This window comes from Charadrius vociferus, unplaced genomic scaffold (genome assembly GCF_000708025.1).
Source record: "Charadrius vociferus isolate BGI_N301 unplaced genomic scaffold, ASM70802v2 scaffold235, whole genome shotgun sequence".
Taxonomy (NCBI): domain Eukaryota; kingdom Metazoa; phylum Chordata; class Aves; order Charadriiformes; family Charadriidae; genus Charadrius; species Charadrius vociferus.
The window spans coordinates 1,973,292-1,987,730 of record NW_009648536.1 but is presented as its reverse complement, the minus strand read 5'-3'; the positions used below and the strand labels follow the sequence as shown (position 1 = coordinate 1,987,730).

The window sequence follows — 14,439 nt, the reverse complement described above, 5'->3', positions numbered from 1 at the left end:
TTTTATGCAGGTTTTCACTTCATGGCTGTGCATTTGGTGCAATACGGGATTGGAGATAATGAGATATGTCAAGTGTTGTTACAAACCCTGTTGTTTGTGTAGCAGCTGTTTGAGCTTAGGCTCATGTTATCTTTTTTCTTTCACTGTATAAGTTTTCCAGTTTTGTGCCAAGTATTGGTTTTGCTGTTAAGCAGTAGAAAGTGAGTTTCTCCTGGGAGGTTTTCACCCGTGTTCATACACTAACTTGGTTTAGTACAGCGAAATAAGCAAGACTGAAGTGATTGCCTGCTAGTTCACGGAGCAGCTGCTGCTCAGGTGTTCAGATTATTAATTAGGTGCGTGACTGCAGTTTGAAGTTTGGATATTGAATTGCTGTACTCAGAGCTGGCTGATACCATCCTCCTTCCAACACACAGGGGTTGCTCTTCTTTCCCTATTGCCTACCCTCCTCCCTGATTTATGGAGTAAAAGGTTAGTCATCTGCTCTAGAATGACTTTCAGCTGTAACTTCCAGTTGACTTGATGGTTTCCCACTATGATAGTAGGATAGGAAAAATTCTTTATGAAGTTTCTATTATTTCTGGAATAATGCTCAGAGTATTCTGACTACCAGATCCATGTCTCTACAACTGCATCTGCATGTATATTTGAGTTTCTGGTTCACTATGAACCTAGGAGATTATAACGGTTGTTTGTCTCTGTAGTTCTCTGACTACTGAACTGTAACATATACCAGAATGCTGCAGATTATAGAGGTAAATAATTGAATGTTGCGTGTTCTTGTGTCTGCATTCCAATGGCACAAGTGTCCTCAAAGATAAATTAAGCTAACATGCAAAGTCTGATGTAGATAACACAGACAATATGCTAATACTGTTGTTTGTATCACTGGAATAATGTATGTTGAAGGCAACTGATGAGACATTGCACCAACTATATGTAAAGAGATAGCACGTAATTGTCTAACTTTCTCGAATTCCAGTAATCTTGAAATTTAATTTTAGTGTGTTCCTATGAAAATACTTTAGAGAGATTTCCCCTGCTGCTTTCTACATGTTTAAGAAGGGATTTTCTCAAAGTGCAATAACTGTCTAACCCATTTACTACCTGACTACCTTTTTCTAAATTGGAAAAGGTAAGCAACATGTGGGGTAATATCAAAACATGAAAAATATTTTTCTTAATTATGTAACTTCCATCTGTAATAGTGATTTTGGGTGCTACATTTGACTCCAGAAGTATAATTTTCCAACTGATATGGTCTTGGCTCTGTTATTTCAATAAGTACATAAGAAAATGTATCCGCAAATCCCCATGTGTTAAGAGGGAAAGACTTCTACTTCAAAAGGAATGGAACAAGTCTGTTAGAAATGAGCTTCGTGTTCCTAGCTTAAATGTGTATTTAAGTTCTTGCACATACATTTGGCTGGAGTTGGTGCTGTGTGTCTCATCTGATTATGTGTGAGCAGCCAAAGATAGCACACTGATGCAGCCTGTGTGCAAAGCAGCACCTGCATCTAAGTCATAAGTCTGGAGAAAAAGTTTTGCAAAATTGCTTTCAGAGATTTGGCCTCTCAGCTGGTCGGATTACTGTTCAGAGCTCTAGGACTCACTGGAAACCTTTCATTTGTTAAAGAGACCTTTTATTAAGAACATCTACGTGGGTGGATTTCACACCAAAAATTTCTTTCCCTTTGGGGCTCAGTTTTTCCTTTGTATTTGTTCAAACCATAGTAACAGTGTTTAGATTTCCCTTAACTGCAGTTTCACTGGGAGAGGGAACTTGCTCCTTCTTTCACTCAAATGATACGAAGATCTAAGTTATGTGGGTGTGATTGTGGTCAGAACAGTAACCTTTTGCTTTAAAAGTGTAACCAAGTGTATACTTGTTGAAAACAAGTCATTAACTTCTTTTTCTATAAGAGCTATTGGGAACTTGTCCAGCTTCCTGGGAAGGACTGGTGTGGTTTTTATTTTTTTGTTGACTGGGAGAGGTTTCCCATATTCCTTACCACATCCAGCTAGCCTGCTCTGGCCTGTTTTAGAAACCTTGGCCAGACTTGAAAAGACATCAGCTAGAGGCATTTATAAGCTGCACTTATCTCGTCCGATCTTGGTGTAATTGCTGAGGTGAATCACCTTTGTCCATTCCTAGTGTATGAATGGATTTCTTTCCTTTTCAATTCCAATGAAAACAATGGATATCAAGCCTTATAATTTGTTCCTAGTAAATCAAATGGATGGTAGGAGGCCCAAATTCTTATTCTGTTAAAAAAAAAAAAAAAAAGTTTTTGGCTAGTGCAAATTAATCATCATTCTGATTATCTTATTTTTCACATACACACTTTCTTCAATTATTGAGTGTTTTAGGAACAACACTGATAGTAACAATGTGCAATGAATAACATCGCACATCCTAGATGATGTAAAAAAAAGTAGATTCGGTTGGTATCACTAGGTGTGAGGCAGGGTTTCTAGAATTCAAATGTATATTGGAAATAGAGAATCTGTATTTAAAACTAATACATAGAATCAAACTTCTCCCCAAACTAATAGGTGCTGGACATATTACAGAAACATGTTCAGTCTCTGATAAAATTACTCTTAAGATAAATGGGAACTTTGCACTGCTCTGCAGTCATATCTGTTGCTATATGAGGCTCTGAATTGGAGATACAGATGCTTGTTAAGGGCAAACAAAATAAAAGGAATCATTTAAGGTGTTCTCAGGAGCGGAAGTTGCTGATTGTACTCAGACTCCAAAATTAAATTCTGCTGCAGTACATAATCTTATTTTTGGCTTTGCAGGAAGTTGTATTCTTATTCTTTGGCCAAAATTTATCTCATACACATTTTTCTCACTGAAGTGATTTGTAATCCTTCTAATAAAGGAGAAGATTTTTCAAATGTGGCATTTCTATTATTTAAGTGATTGGAAAAAGCAGGAAATACAATCTTTGATTTTATTGTGTGTTTACCTACAGTAGACACAAACCATTCTGTGACCCTGTTTATAAGGCATGAAGTTACTTTTGTTTTGCTTACCCAAATGGCCGAAACACTGCCAGCAGTATGTCTGGAATGTTATTTACTTGGTCCATTTCTGCAGTTTTTCTTTGTAGCACTGTGCACATGCCACAGTTAGGGGTCATTTACTTACAACTGACCAAAGTAATACCCCCGAAGCTGCAGTTATTCTTCTCATCAGGGGCTTTATAATAAAAGGTTCATCATGTTCTGCAGCTTCTGTGCTCACGCTTTCCTTCCCATCTCTCCCTCCCTCACTTCTCCTAATCAGAATTGCTTTTGTCAAAGATTTGGAGAGCTGCTGTTTTTTCTTGCTTTGTTCTCTGTGACTTGATTCTTCTATTAGTGCTTTAATTTCCTACATTGTTTCTTACAATGCCAACTGATTGAAATGTATTAACTTGCTTTGCTGGATGACTATTACTTTTTTATAAGGAGATGGGTATTGAATATGTTTTTCTATTTAAGTGTGTATCATATTTTATGGTCTCAGTTCCAGACATTCAACTGGTTGCGAGAAAACTGTGGGTGTTTTAACATTTCCAACGGAAGGGTAGGGCGGGTGGGGAAACTCTTTGGAATGTGGATGAATAATATTTGACTCCTGGAAATGTCTTAAGTCCGTGTGCTCCCATCCCACGTGTGGAAGGCTAGACTTAGTTTTAAAGACCTATGGTCTTGAAGGTATTACCATTGTGCTTTATTTACTTTCTAACTCGCATGGAGTTGAGAAAACAGTTGAAATGCAGATTATAGATGCCAAGGGTTAGTGCAGGAATACTCTGCAGGTGGTGGTCTTGGGTTGTGCCCTTGCTACTCCCATCAGTGCCCTGTTAATCCCGTGTGTGTTAGTTGGAGGGCTTAATTCTGCTGATTTTCTTTCCTAGATGTACTTAATTTCAAGAGTTATGTAACTTTTGAGACGTTAACATCTGTAATGTCTATAAGCATAGAAGAAATTGCCTTACAGCAGAACATGAGTTGGGAACTGCGGTAACTTGCAATTCAGTCTAAGTGTTTTCGATAGCAGAGCAATAGTTCATAACAGTTTTTTCTCCAATTTCTTCTTAGAGTACTTAAGTCCAAAGCAGAGTAGATACAGATTGGGGTTTTGTCCCCTGTTGTGAAAAGCAGTTACTTATTGAATATCAAGTCTCCTTCTCACTTCTGTGCTTGTGGTAAAGGATGTTGTCCTTCCTCTGCATTTGCAGAAATGTTAAACTCTTATCATCAGATAGTATCTCTTTAGCTTGTTTTAAGTTTTAACAAGCACATGTGCTTTACTATACATGGGTATTGTTGCTTTTGGATGGTGATTTGTTTTCTTTGTAAAATGTTTCTGCTTTATTTATTTCCAGCTTTGATCATTTAATGGATAAATACTTGCTGCCTATATTCACACCTGCTCATCTTTTATTATCCTGGCTTACATATAAATGCTTCTATTGAAATAAATCAGTCTTGTAATTTAAAAAATATTAAACTTTGGTTTAAGTTACTTCTTATGTGTAATAGCTTCTTGACGGTTGAATACAAAACAACTGCTTGGCAGAATTTGAGTTTGATTCTTTGCCAACCAACAATAAAGTACAACCTAATTCCTAGAAACGCCTGAGCTATAAACTATCATTCATGACCTAGCATGCATATAGTAATAAGAGGCTCACAAGGCTAATAAAGTGTCTATATTATTGTGGCCAGACAATACATGTTGTAACAGGTCAATAATGTATTTTGTCACTTGTTCCTATTGTGCAGCCCACACATCATCTTCTTGTCACAGAGTGTACTACCGGGAGGGAGCCATCTCTGTGGGACACGTCTGTGCCATGAAATTGCTCATGCTTGGTTTGGACTGGCCATTGGTGCTCGTGATTGGACTGAAGAGTGGTTAAGTGAAGGGTTTGCCACTTTTTTTGAAGATATATTTTGGGCTAGGGCACAACAGGTAAGGTGATGATACATAACTTCTCAACTGAATTATGTGGAAACCAAAATTATATACTCTGCTGTTAATTAGATATAAATTAAACCTTCTGTGATGAAGATAAGCCTTTTAAAAGAATATTGGAGTTTGCATGCTAATTTGATTTAAAAAAAAAAATCCTTCCTGATCCACAGTGAACACTAATCTTTACAGAGGTAGAGGTCAGTGCAAATGAGAGTGTAAACATCTGTTTGTCAATGATTACCTTCCCATAAATGAACTACTCAATTATTAAAATTCAGCTATCAAAGAGTTGCTCTGCATTCTTTCCACTTGTATAGTGTTCCTGAAACTGCAACAATCAGCAGAGTCTTACTCAATATTGGTACCAATTCCTGGTACCTAATGAAAATGGCCTGGATTTGTCCAGTGGATAGCCAAGACGCATACCTCAAAACAAAATGGAAGCTGATGAAAAAGGGCACCAGCACTCCCACTTTTTTTTCTCTTATGCTGCTCACCAAGAGTTACCATCATGTCAAAGGCTTAGAAATCATTGTCTGCCTTAAAGTGAAAAGCTCATAAATTGCATGTCAGCTAGTAAAGTGGTTTTCCGATCCCCTTCTTGTTTTGTTGTACCTCTGCTACATCAAATATTTCATTTGTTAGTGATTTCTTCCTGTGCCTGTGTCAGGCCCTGGTTCTGCCATCTGTGGAAGAACAGGTGGGACTGGGAACTGACATCATATACTCTTCTGAGCCTCCGTTTCGTTAAGTATCAGCCATATTTATAGCACCAAACAAAACAGAATTCCTCGTCACTTACCATGTTTCTGGAACAAGAGAGGAAGGCTGTCCAAACACTTTGCTTTTCCCTTCTGGTCCTAAAACTCATTTCTGCCCTTACGTTGCGCATCCCTGCTCTGCTGTGAGCTGTTTGCATTAATTCTACACTTTTGTGAGTCACTTGAAAGCATTTTCATTGTAGTAGACACCCTTCCATGTAGCTGAATTGAAAGGAGTTAAGCAATAAAACAGGGTGATTAGTGCCCTTGTTAATTAGTAAGGTCAGAAAATTGCTTTTTTCCCCCCTTTTTTAGAATTACTGAGTAGTTTTGGTGCTGTGCAATCATGCAATTGTAGAATTATGATTATATTCCATAGTGCCTGGCAATAATTTCAGTTGTGACTGAAATATTGGTATAACACAGGATAATATTAGCTGCTTTTGCTTTCTCCCATCTCCCATCTTTTCTCATAATAGAGAAGCATAAATTAGTTGTTATTTGTAAGATGACAACCTGGCATTTATTTCATCAGCATGCATCTCTGCTAATATTACATAAATAGGGGGAAATACAACAGGAAGCTTTCTCGAGTGTGGCAGAAGTAATAGGAAAGAGGAGTGAAGTCAGACACAAAGCAGCTCTTTGCTTTCAAGCTAGGAAGGGTAAAGATGCAACCAAAACCGATATGCCAGGTATCTGTAGTGTACATTCAGTTCACTTAATGCCAGTCATGAAAGCGAAAACAACATGCCCATCTCTCTCCTCAGGCAGAAATATTTAAGCGACTGTTGATTTGATGCGCACAGTGAGGCTTCTGTTTTCCTTAGTGCTGCTATTAACTTTCATAGCAGCAACCGTTATTTTTTGGTTTGGGTTTTGTTGGGTTTTTTTTTTTAAATCGTGGGTATTGGTACTGTTTCTGCATCTTCTGCACGTTAAAGGGAAACAAAACAAGTTTCTCTTTCTGAAAATTATTATCGTCTGCTGGGAAACAGCAATCAGTGATCTGTGTTTTTTGTATACTGAGCAGCTGTCGCATGATGAAGTAAAAGGGCAGCAGGAAATGAAAGTTAGAGGAGCAGAACTCTGAAGAAGAGCTGCAAGTTTTAAGGTAACAATATGACAGTGTAATCTTTGCTTTTGCAAGTTCTCTCTCTTCGGTTTTCCAGCATTTTCTCCCTTCAAAGATACCCATCCAAATCATCTGATTAAATCTACTGCATTTCCTTGTTCCCTTCTGAAGAAATAGGAAAAGTCAAATTAAATTGACTGGGTTATTAATCTTCTAGATAATGCAATTGCTGTTCTCTTTGTTGTAGAAAGCTTTCAAAAACTATGGGATTTAGTTTGATATAAAATGTCTCTAAGCAGTTTACTAGAGCCTCTATTCAGGGAAAAAAAAGGCCATTTCCTGAACAAAGTTCACTGATTGAAGCCGTAACAGATTCATTTTCTGTAGCTGAAGACAAGCATATACAAGAGTATGGCATCTAACTGCCAAGCTGAATGAAGCTTTAAAAAACAAAGGAAAAAACATAATGAACTATATAAATCTAATTTCTTTTTAGAAATTACTAATAATGCTAGGTAAACAAGATTTTGGTCTTTAGGTACCAGATGGTGAGCTCAAGGCTTCTTCTTACATAGCTAAAGACATTAGATCAAAAAAAGATTTGTGCTTTTCTAATGATTAATAATCTGGACTGTTCCAAGTGGTGTCTTGGGAATTTGCAATAGTCTTTTATCTTGAGTGGCTGCCTAACATCTCCACTGCTTGTCTCCCCACAGTCTTTGACCAAGAAAAACAAGTTTACTAATCGTAGCTCAAATTAGCCCTACACTGACCAAATCACGGAAGTACAGGGTCGGATTTCAGGAGATAACATAGACCCTTCTCCTGCCCTGAAATACAGGCAGTATACACAGACCATCTTAAGCAGGTTTTTACTAACATGTTCTCAGAAACCTCCAATAAAAAATTTCCACAGTACCTAGCTAAGCGGTTTTAGTGTTAACAGTTTAAAAATGTTTCCTAATGCACAGCTGAAATACCGTTTATTTCAAACAATGTAGATTTCTTCTTTTATTTCACCAAGTGGAAGTGAAGGACAAAATGATCTCTGGCTTCTATATAATCAACTTTTAAATGTTTTTGGAAGACTGTTGCCATTTCATTCATTTTGAGGTCTTCCCTTCTTTTTGTGCTTTCCCATTAGGACCGAAAAGCCTTTTATATTTGGGCACTAGATACTGTTCACCAACATAGAAATTCCTCTCTATGGCCTCGTGTCATCTGAAAATGTGTCACCAACTGCATAACTGTAGTCTTTCACTGCTCTGTTTTACTTCATGTTTAGTGATGAATTGTGTATCCTAAAATTTTGATGATAGGTGTAAATGCAGAAGCAACCCTTATCACTACCTGTCATACAGCTGCTGCTAACACGACTACTGATTGACAGTTGCAGGGGGTTTTGTTTGTTTGTTTTAAAATAAATTATTTTTAGGAACTTTGGTTCTTATGATGCTTATCTGGAAATATGTTTTCCATTTTCAACATTATGGAATCAAATTTGTCATCTTTTGCATTAATCATGTAGTTGTTACTTTTAATGAAATGTGTATGTACTGTAAATTTTTTAAATAGTTTTTCCAAGGTCCAAAATATCCTTTGTAGTTTGTAACTCAGGAAGGATTGATTTATCTTGAAATTGAAACTTAAGCTTTCTATTGACTTCCACATAAGAAGACATAAGTCTGTGTAATAAGCATGCTGCTTGGCTTTTGCATAGTGGTATTCTCCATGCTAATACGAAAGAATGACAAATAATTTCTTATTTGAAAAATATGCCTCTAATATACACTTCAGGAGAGGAACATGATGCCATCTCGGGATTCTGGCAATCTCGTCCTTTCTAATGTCTCTAGTTTTCCTGTGGTTGCATTTAAGGACTTTTCACTGGTTTCAGTCAGATATAAATATTCTCTACTGTTTTTGTGGCATGGACTTGAATAGGTTCTCTCTTTGCATGTTTACTGCTTTTTTTTCCTTTCTTCTTCCTTCTGAAAGTATGTCCATGTGCTTTCCAGAGTTATAACGTATGAGAGAGATTTCAGTCTCGGCATTGCACTGGGTTTTCTGTCTGTACTGAGGCTTGTGCTAGTTCAGGCTTGTGTTTTTATACAAGGATATTAAAAGTAAATGATAACTGTTACTTCTTGCTAATTATGTCAGAAAGAAAAAAATCAGCCAATGCACTCTTCCCAAGCATAAGCTTATTCTTCAGTTACTTTTTTGTTCTATGCTGGACAATCATATGATTTTCCATGCTTTCTCCTGACAGCAGGAAAACCCTGCCCCAAACTTGTCAGCTGATCCTATTAACTTTTGATCCAGCAAATGAATACCTGTTCAGACTAGGTAAAAGCCACTCAGCAAACTGATCATCAGCGTGATGTTTCTTCATTATAGGTATTTGATATTATGTTATAGTAGTATCTCATAAGCTACCTGTGAAAAAAGAAGCCAGGTATGAAAGAAACAGATAAGTGTCTTTTTAGTAGGCAGCAGCTCTGAAAGGCAGCACCAGCAAATCTTAGTATTAACGAAGGAATTTGTGGCACTGTAGTGCTCATAAAGGATAAGACTTCAGACAGAATCCTGTGTATTTTCTCACAGAGCTTGAAGCAAACCTGCAGGGATAAAAGCACCTGTGAAATATGTCCTGGCACTCAGTCTGCTGGCAAGCATCAACACCAGTACTCTTATCCAGTCTCTCATGTTATGAAAGCAAAGACGACTAGAGAACTCCATTTCGTTCTGTAGAATAAAGCTGGTGTTGAGATTATGTCATGTCCTGGCCCTTATGACTGAACTTCAGTTTGTGAGTCTTCATTAAGACAAAGCAGTGTTGATATCAAACTCTGAATTTGTCTCTGAGTTCCACTTGAGTCAAGTCCATTTCCTTGCTCGCTGACTGCTCTGTAGGTGTTTAAAGACTTTTATTCTATCATGGAGAGAGGAAACGTGCCTCTCAGGAGGTCTCTCGTAGTCTCTGCATAGGTTTTCATGACTGCCTAGGTAATTTGCTTTCTAGTGATTGCTGTGAAAGGAATGTCAATAATACCTATTGTTTTTAGTTGTTGCTAAGTGATATTTACAATATTCAAGGACTTTTTTCAGCTTCCCATAGAAGAATAGACAGAATGACAGAATGGACAATGAAATATTCCATACCATAGACACCATGTTCAGTATATAAATGGGGGTTATCTGGGGAGGGTGGGAATATGCAATCACTGCTCGGGACAGTGCCAATTCACCAGAATGTGAGAGTGACCCATATCATTATTATTATTGTTTTTTATTCTTATTTTTCCTTTTCTGTTATTGGTTCTATTAAACTGTCTTTACCTCAGCCCATGAGGTTTCCCCCCCTTCTTGGAGGAGAAAAAAGGAGGGATGATCAAGCGGCTGCATGGTTCCAGTTGTCAGCTGGGGTTAAACCATGACAGCACCGGAGAATTTAATTACCAAGGACTTCCTGGTGAATTTTACTTGTACTTTGTACAATGTACTTCTCAGCCCAGCAAACGAAAGCAGCATCTTTTGATTCCCTCAGAAATTTGCCAGTATCTAAAATATGCCAGGTAGCAGCTTGCATACCTTGAATCAGCTTGCCTTTAGCATTATGCCTAGCTTCATCTACTAGCTTAGATGCCAGGTTTTGTAGGTCAGTGTAACTTTCAGTCTCTGCCTTCAGTGTGTTGTAAATACACTAAGCATTGCTTTAGAATACTGTACTGAAGTACTGACAGCAGAGAACAGGGTAACTTTCTGAATACTTACTCTTCTGCTGACATTATTAGGGGATATATGCATCCTTTGCAGAAGGAAATTCTTCAGTACCATCCCCCAGATGGGATACTGCTTTCTAGTCACCTACTAGGATCTACACAGGCACAAAGTTGGAGGAGGAAGGAAGGAAGTATGGTTGCCTAATTTAGAATAACTGTAATTATGGGAGGTATTTCAGTTTAGTGTGGATCCTCCAGCCTGTCCATTTTCCAAAGTCTACAGACTGGGCTATTCATTATGAGAGAAATGAAGCAGTTTTAGCTTTTTATATATGCAGAGAGCAATGAAAAGTCATGTATAGAATGCCATCCTTCCAGGAGAAGGATCTAGAATGGAAATAGGTGGACCTCTGCTCTCCTGCAGTGGGTCTGCAATGATTACATTGTCTTGAAGAACTGGAGTTACCATAGGATAAGAAATCAGTTATTGATCTCATCCTTTCAATGCTGAAGGAAGATCCTCCTTGAAAGAGAAAACAAATTGTAACATGGTAAAGGACAGTGTAAAATTGAATCTGCATTTTGTTTTTCTATTTTGTTTCAAAAAGTTGTATTTTATCAAAATTTTACTGTGTGAAGTGGATTTCGTGTGCAGAGATCCTAAATATACTGCCTACAGGGTGCAAAAAACAGCTTAGCACTCTGGACAAAACTCTAATATGAAATGATGACACAGATGCAAAAAAGGAAGAATGTTTTCCTCAAAGCAGACATAGATATGAAAAAAATTTAATCACAGGGACTAGCTCATGAGAAGTTTATGAGTGATGTGAAGAATCCTGCACTGCTGTGGCCTGTGTTGCCCCTATTCTGTAGAAGTGTGAAAAAATATGTTTGGTTTCCAAGACTGCCTATTTCAAAATCCACACTTATAATTGGAGAGGTTTTTTCAGTCACAGGGTTAGGCTCCTGAGACAGACGTCTGTTCTCAGACCACTGCTAGCTGGGATGTTTCTGGATGGAAGAAAAAGTCTAAAGGGCTCTTCAGTACTATGCCTGTGAAGGCCCTGCCTAGAAATGAAGAAAAAAATGTTTGCATAGCTTCTCTTTAGTTTCACTCTGTGCTTGTAAGAGCCTAGAAGTCCTGCACACTTTCCTGCTGTAGATTTGTGGTATACCAGATGCTATGTTACACTTTAAAATCAGGCAGTGAAGTAGGTTTGTTCTAGACATTGTCTGTAAACCCCAAACCTCTGTGTGTGTGAAAATCTTTATCTTTTGAGATGTCAGCTACTTTTCTACCAACCCCAAACAGCAAAAATAGAATATTATTTCTTCTGCAGCATGTTGCATGCACATAAAAGAGGTTATTCTTGAAGATATAGTCATGTAAGCTGTTAAGCCAATGTTCAGGTATAAGAAGAGAAATCTCTGCTTGAACATAATAATTTCCCTTCCCCTTCCCCTTTCCCCTTTCCCCTTCCTCCCCTCCCCCTCCCCTTTCCTTCTTCCTCCTTCCCCCTTCTTCCTTTTCCCTTCCCCCTTCCCCCTTTTTCTTTCCCCTTTCCCCCTTCCCTTTTCTCCCTTCCCCATTTTCCCTTTTCCCTTCCTTTTACCTCCCCTTAAAATGTCTTTTTATGTTTCTCTTTGTCCAGAATGTGTCTGCAGTGTACAATGGCATGCAAAGTGATGTCATGCTGGCAGTGAGAAGAGTACACTAACTTAGTAATGAGTTTCATTTGTACCCCAGCTGTCTGGTCAGCTATGTACAAAATTGCATTAAAACTATGAAATTTGTTTGTTTGTCTGTCTAAGCCAAGTTATTTACTTAGGGTAAAGAAAAAGACTGAACTAGTCACAGGTGTCTAAAGTTACTGTGCCATTCGCGATGCTTTCAACTATGAGAAGGTATAATGTATGAGTTATTTTGTTACTTACTTATCCAAGACTTAATTAGCGTGATACCATTTTAGGCCTAAAAAGGACAGCACAGGAGAACTGAGTGAGTCTGGAGCATCCGTTGTCAAACATGGTCTAAAAGCAGAAAAAATCTTCATGCAGGTTCACTATTTGAAGGTGAGTGTTGTCAGCTGATTTTTATTGAAATTGCTTTACTAATATGATATGATATGTCTTTCTTCTAGACATCAGCAAATTTGTAGCATCCTATTTGTTTCTGACTTGATTTCTTGCAGGGTTATTTCCTTTTGCGGTCTCTGGCAAGGATAATAGGAGAGGCTTCATACCTTGCATCTTTACGAAAATTTGTCCATAAGTTCCATGGGCAGCTTGTCCTTTCTCAGGTACTGTACATGGGATTGATCCTCACTGTCTGAAAAAGTAAATGACCTAAACTGTCAGTTTGACTATGTAGATCAGCACTTCTGGTTGTAGTGAAAAAAGAGAGCTAATTGTGACTTGGCAATATTGGTGAAATTCCTACCTGCTAGAGGGAAGAACATTTTTTTCAGGGTGATACATAAATCAAATACCCTGCTAGTATCTGATAATGTAAACAATGGGTGATTTATTTTTTTTGTAAACTTAATGTTTTACAAGGTCAATGTTCGTAGGTGCTGGTGTTCTCAAAGATAATAATTTATTGTACTGGAATTGTCTCCTGTAGTCTTTTAGCTCATGGGTTTTGGTTGTGATCAGTCAATCTTTTCCCTGATACCTCCCTGTTTTTGACACAGAGTAAGAATCTAGCTGAACAGAACAGAGTAGGAATCGAACTGGAAATTTCTATAAATTTTAACAGTGTGTGCATGTTATATTTCTGACTTTATTTCCTCCATGTCTGCATGCGGCTTCATTTAATGCTTATAATTTCACAGTCTTTCCTATGAGGATGTTATCTTTCTCACCAGGTAACAGTGATGTCCCCATTACTCCGTGACATTGCACCCACCTGTATTACAGTCTTGTCACAGCCTTTGTATAGGTTTCTTCATCAAGGTCCATGCTCCCATGCTTTCTTCTCTTACTGAAGTATTAATCTACAAAGGATGTTTAAGATGTGCTGTTTTTTTCTTTCAGTAGACTTTCTCTGACAGTGATACCATGCAGTGGCAGTCCACTCTGAAAGGCAGTTGCTCTCATGTAACAGGATTTCTTCCCGGATTGGAGAAGGCTTGGTTGTAAAAAATAATGTGGAATTAGGAATGGGAATCTGCCCGCCCTAAGTGCAACTGTATATATTATTCACTTGAACTACAGACTTAGCTTGTTCTCTTCCTGGCATAAATGGTGTATAATTATTCCATGCAAAGCAGAACAGCTTCAAAAGGAAAGACTGAGCAAGTCACACCATAGTATATTGTACCATGTATTATGTAGAGAACCCAACTGGGGTTATAAATAGAAATCTACCCCTCCCTAGATCTTTCTGAAAAAGTCCTGTAACCACTGGCTGTAGCATTAAAAGGAGTACTGCCTTGCACTCCGGAGTTCTGTTTTGAGAAGGGAGTCATAGAATAGTTTGGATTGGAAGGGACCTAAAGGTCATCTAGCCCAACCCCCCCTGCAATGAGCAGGGATATCTTCAATTAGATCAGGTTGGTCAGAGCCCCGTCCAACCTGACTTTGAGTGTTTCCAGGGATGGGGCATCTACCACCTCTCTGGGGAACCTGTGCCAGTGTTTCACCACCGTCTTTGTAAAAAATATCTTCCTTATATCTAGTTTAAATCTTCCCTCTTTTAGTTTAAAGCCATTACCCCTTGTCCTATCACAACAGGTGCTGCTAAAAGCTTCATCCCCATCTTTCCTGTAGGCCCCCTTCAAGTACTGAAAGGCTGCAATAAGGTCTCCCCGGCGCCTTCTCTTCTCCAGGCTGAACAACCCCAACTCTCTCAGCCCGTCCTCACATCCCTGTGATCATTTCTGTGGCCCTCCTCTG

At 38.3% G+C, this 14,439-nt stretch overlaps 1 protein-coding gene across 1 annotated transcript in view; it reads left to right on the top strand.

Annotated features, from left to right (window-relative positions):
• The window catches only part of LOC104287168 (chromosome unknown open reading frame, human C9orf3), a 221,923-nt gene that overhangs the window by 93,797 nt on the left and 113,687 nt on the right, over nucleotides 1-14,439 (top strand). Inside the window, 5 exon segments of the mRNA XM_009885835.1 lie at nucleotides 4,786-4,975; nucleotides 6,773-6,813; nucleotides 6,815-6,853; nucleotides 12,513-12,615; nucleotides 12,735-12,842. Of these exon segments, the coding sequence (XP_009884137.1) occupies nucleotides 4,786-4,975; nucleotides 6,773-6,813; nucleotides 6,815-6,853; nucleotides 12,513-12,615; nucleotides 12,735-12,842 (481 nt within the window).